The 4,706-nt window shown below is 39.3% G+C and overlaps 1 protein-coding gene across 1 annotated transcript in view; it reads left to right on the top strand.

Moving 5' to 3' along the window:
* The first annotated feature begins 426 nt into the window (after nt 1–426).
* uncx (UNC homeobox) overlaps nt 427–4,706 on the top strand; it is a 5,265-nt gene continuing 985 nt past the window's right edge. Inside the window, exons 1-3 of the mRNA XM_088612786.1 lie at nt 427–795; nt 1,682–1,857; nt 4,234–4,706. The exon at nt 4,234–4,706 is cut by the window's right edge and continues 985 nt beyond it. Coding sequence (XP_088468912.1) covers nt 537–795; nt 1,682–1,857; nt 4,234–4,706 — 908 coding nt within the window. The 5' untranslated portion in view covers nt 427–536. The remainder of the gene's footprint in view (nt 796–1,681; nt 1,858–4,233) is intronic.

The raw sequence follows: 4,706 nt of genomic DNA, 5'->3' as shown, positions 1-4,706 counted from the left end.
AATGTCTCTCTGTAATTGGAAAACATCACTTTAAAGGTTCAGAGAGTAAAGCGTTTCCACTGAAAAATCTGCACAACACGTTGCTGAATGATTTTAAGGAAAATCTATTATTGTTTTAAGAGCGAGTGAGATGTGAGATGTAAAATCTCGATGTACTGTGTCTGTTTAGTATTTAACTGGATATCAATCAGATCTCTGCTTCTCCAAACCCCCCATCTAGTTGTGATGTAGTTCTTATCAAAGCCCCCTGTCCTGTTGTGACAGCTCTGATATTGTTTATTGAGGTGGATGTCAGGTATAATTAGCAATCGATATGGAAAACGTTTTCAAACCACGTCTCTGACGTCACAGCCGATTAACGTTTCTTATTGGTCCCAAATTCCCAAAGCCTGGGCTAATTATTGGAAGGTTGATGTTGATAAAGTAAAGCTCATCCTCCTCTCTCCAGCATGTCCCCTCCTCGCTGCCCACTCTAACTGCATGCTTTCTAAATTCCCACAACCTGCCTCCAGACTTTGGCCCCTTCTGCCCGGGAGATGATGGACAGCCGGATACTGGAGCACCCTCATGCCCAGTTTGGAGGCTCTCTTAGTGGGATGGTGGGCTTTCCGTACCATCTTAGCCACCATCATGTCTACGAACTAGCCGGGCATCAACTCCAGTCTGCGGCCGCGGTTCCTTTTTCCATAGACGGATTATTGAACGGCTCCTGTACAGCCTCTGTGGTCAACTCGAACCCTCTGCTGTCTTCTGGCTGCGGTGTGAATGGGGACAGCCAGCAGTACAAACTGACAGGTAGGCGAAGGATTGAAACGCTGGTAAAGAAACGAGGTTCAGATTTATATTAACGAAACGAGGAATAATACGAATCACTGCGCTGCACTTTATCTGAGATCAGCGCGTTTTTAGTTTCGTTGGGGAGGAAAAGGTGATTCAGTCATGTTACGTTTAAACAACAAAGCGCTGGGGCTGTGAAATGAATTAGCATTTTATTGCTTTATTCGTTTTCCTAAAGGCGTAGAACACCAACTGATCCGGCATGACTTACACACACAAACAAGAAATGATTTAGCAAGGGCCTTTGTATAATAGCGAAGAAATGGATGGTGATGTTGGCAAACTAAATGCATGTTGTGATTATACGGTAAATTGTCCTACAAAACTACAGCAACGGGCTTGAAATACTAGAAGGAAAGATATACCCTGATGAAAAAGGGTCAGATAAGCAAGTTCGAGAGAGTTTTGCGCCTCTTCTTTTTCAGAAAGAAAACGTATTTACGTATCTGTAAAACTACAGCGAGGTGAGCGTTCAAAAGATCGTCGATGTGCAATTTTAAGTGATACTTCATCGTTTTTTTTTGTGGGCTTTTAAAAGCTATGTATTCGTATCATTCTTGAAGTAGAAAAACACATTTTCTCCGGTGTGTGAGTTTCGGACCTGTTGGGACTGTTTAGATGTTGTTTCAGGCGAACACACCGACTAAAATGTAGAAACACTCTGTTTTGACCAGAGAAATGCTGTTCCCACACCTAAATACGACGAAAAGTGGTGTCCTAGGGTAAACGATCCTAAATACTCGAAATTGATCGGTTGAATATAATTTGATTTTGGAAGAAACTCAATGTTTTATGTGGGCTACAAACATATTTTGCTCATGATTTCCTTTATCCTTAACTACAGATTCGGGAGACCCAGACAAGGACAGTCCTGGTTGTAAGAGAAGACGAACTCGTACGAATTTCACTGGATGGCAGCTAGAAGAATTAGAGAAAGCATTCAATGAGAGTCATTATCCAGACGTTTTCATGAGGGAAGCTCTTGCACTGAGACTGGACTTGGTCGAGTCTAGAGTTCAGGTAAATTTACAGCGAACAAAATACCCGACTGTTAATTACCAACCGCTGCAATCGCAAGTCTTAGATATTGTTTTGAAAATAACTCACGGTTCTGCTGGTTTAGATGTGTCTGCTTTTAGAAAATCTATTTATCTACCTGAAAAGACTGGATATTTGGATAAAAGGTGACATTTCCTGCTTCAAGGAACGCTACACTTTTAAATGCCTTATAACAGTTTTACCGTACTTTAGTCGCTGCTTGTGAGACATTTTATTTTTGTGTTTTTGCTACTTTATTTTTAGAATTTAATATTCGGACAGGTTAACATTTTTTATATAGCAGCGTAAGATAATGCAAGGTAACTGAAATTAATTGGATGCATTGTTATTGTTACTGTCTTCGTAACTGTGTATCAGATTTCCCACAATACGTTTTTAATATATATATATACAATTAGGAGTAAAATAGTTGCTTCTGAAACATGTTAATGTTAAGTTATGAAAAATTATATAAAATTAACATTGCAGTAGATTTACTTTCCTCATATATAAATGCTTGCATCTGAGAAAAAAGGGCCTGTATGTTCCTCTTTTTGCGTGTCTGTGTGTGAAAGAGAGTTTTTAATGTGTGTGTTCATGGCGAGAAATGAATTACTTGAAAAGGTTCAAACGTCCTAATTTTATTTTAAAAATTCGACGTATAATGCAACTTTAAAAATAATAATTAAAGCAATAGGTAAAACGTGGGGAATTAAGCATTTATATATGAAGTAGTGAAGGAATTATACATTTAGAACCTACAGTACCTGTGATAATGAGTCGAGTAGCATCACTTAAGTAAAAATTTTAAAAACAAAGTCTAACTGTAGAAAAGAAATACACTGTTATTAAAAATCTATTACCGCTTTGTTCAAGTAAATTTGTAAAGTGAAAGCCGTCCTCTCCTGACCTCCCAGGTTTCCGACACTTTATCCAATTTGTTCTGAGGTCGTTAAGTGAAGTCGAGACCCTCAATTTCCCTTTAATACGCTAATGAGCGGTTCTCGCTGACAAGGCCTTCTGGACCAACACAAAGACACGCAATAGAAAGAAATGTGCAGATTTGTTTAATTTACTAGCATGTCCACCACGATAATCACTGTAATTCAACGCAATCATAATGCACCTATTATTATTATTATTATTGTTGTTATTATTATTATTAAGATTATTATGGCGTTTGTATCTAGTTGGTCAGTAGTCCAGAAAGTTCATGCTTATTCATTTGTTAATCAACCTCGAAAGGGGTAGATGGGTTTTATGAATATGAAAGCAAATTGTACATAAATACAGGTTATCGATGCTCATCTGTTCTGTCTTGTCAAAGTTTCATTCTTGACAGAAAAAAAAAACACGAAACTGTTGACACACGTCTCAGTAATGGATTTGAACGCATGGTCGAAAAGAAAAAGCACAAGACGGTTCAATTGACAGTCACACAAAAACCACGCGTTATGCTTATATTAAAGGAAAGAGTTTTTTATTATACAACTTTAGCTGTGAATTTCATGTTAGGTTAAATTCATTTTAATGTCGTTAAACTTATTATCACACAACACGTGCTGGTATATTCTAACGAACAGTAACAGCTCTTCTTAAAGGCCTTGTCGGTGGGCTAGATCTGTTCTTTGACTACTCGAATTCGATTTCCCTTATATAAAAGGAAATTGACAGTGTGCTACCAAGACAGCCCTGACATAGAAAACAAAACAGAGACTTAATCGAGAGAATTACCCTTTACATTAAATCAATTTGATTGTCAATTAACCTAGTGGTATTTGCAAGTGCACAAGGTTCAGATGCCAGTTGTAAACATTAGACTTATTAGGTATCCATTCATCTTTCCGAACAATTTTCGTTTAATCATGCACATTTGTGATAATTTAACAATTATCTGCTGTCGTTCAGAAACGAATCTGAACAAATTCCGTTTTTTTACTTTAGGACTTCATATTTTCAATGTGACATTTGTGTTGCTGCGTCCAGCATTGATCTATAATAGCATAATCTCTGCCCGGGTTCCAGACTGACCATCCTGAAGGCGCTCTATTGCGATATTGTCTTGTATTCAACTCGCTAAGTGAGGACAGGAGACGCTAAATATCTCAATGCCTTTACAAATATCGGGGTTGTGTGCATCTCGTGTTTAATCTTCACTGTCTCATTTTTTTTTAAATTCTTTGCATAGGCCAAATCACATTTTAAGCACCGATAAATATTTCTTTGAGGCTTCAGTGGTTCAGTGAAGAAGCGTCACACCAATTCGCGGGGACTGAACGCATCCTTTAGAGAGACACATTGAATTGAAACGGCAAGAGCTGAAATTAATAAAAACAATTTTCATTCTTCGGTGTGTAGGTTTGGTTCCAAAACCGCAGAGCTAAATGGAGGAAAAAAGAGAACACTAAGAAAGGACCAGGACGACCAGCTCACAACTCCCACCCCACATCGTGCAGCGGGGAGCCCATGGACCCGGAAGAAATCGCCCGGAGAGAACTCGAGAGGATGGAAAAGAAGAAAAGGAAGCAGGAGAGGAAGCTTTTAAGATCGCAGAACAAACTTCTCTCTGGAGATTTATTCCACACCCCGGGATCGGACAGCGATAGTGGTGTTTCACAAATAACGGACAGTGTCGACTCAGCCTCGAACATGGCCCCGTCTGAGTCCTCGGGCCGAAACCAAACCGAACAAAGCTGTGACCAAACACGACAAAAACTCCAGAGCCAAAGAAACTTGGGCCAAGACGCTGGCGGATCAGAGCAGGACTCTCCCGACAGCAACCACAACTCAAACTTATGTTCCAACAGCAGAGCTTCCGCCCTTCAGAAATT

Source organism: Lepisosteus platostomus, chromosome 19, assembly GCF_059453375.1.
Source record: "Lepisosteus platostomus isolate fLepPlt1 chromosome 19, fLepPlt1.hap1, whole genome shotgun sequence".
Lineage (NCBI taxonomy): Eukaryota > Metazoa > Chordata > Actinopteri > Semionotiformes > Lepisosteidae > Lepisosteus > Lepisosteus platostomus.
Note: the sequence above shows the minus strand (reverse complement) of the source record. Positions and strands in the feature narration are given on the sequence as shown.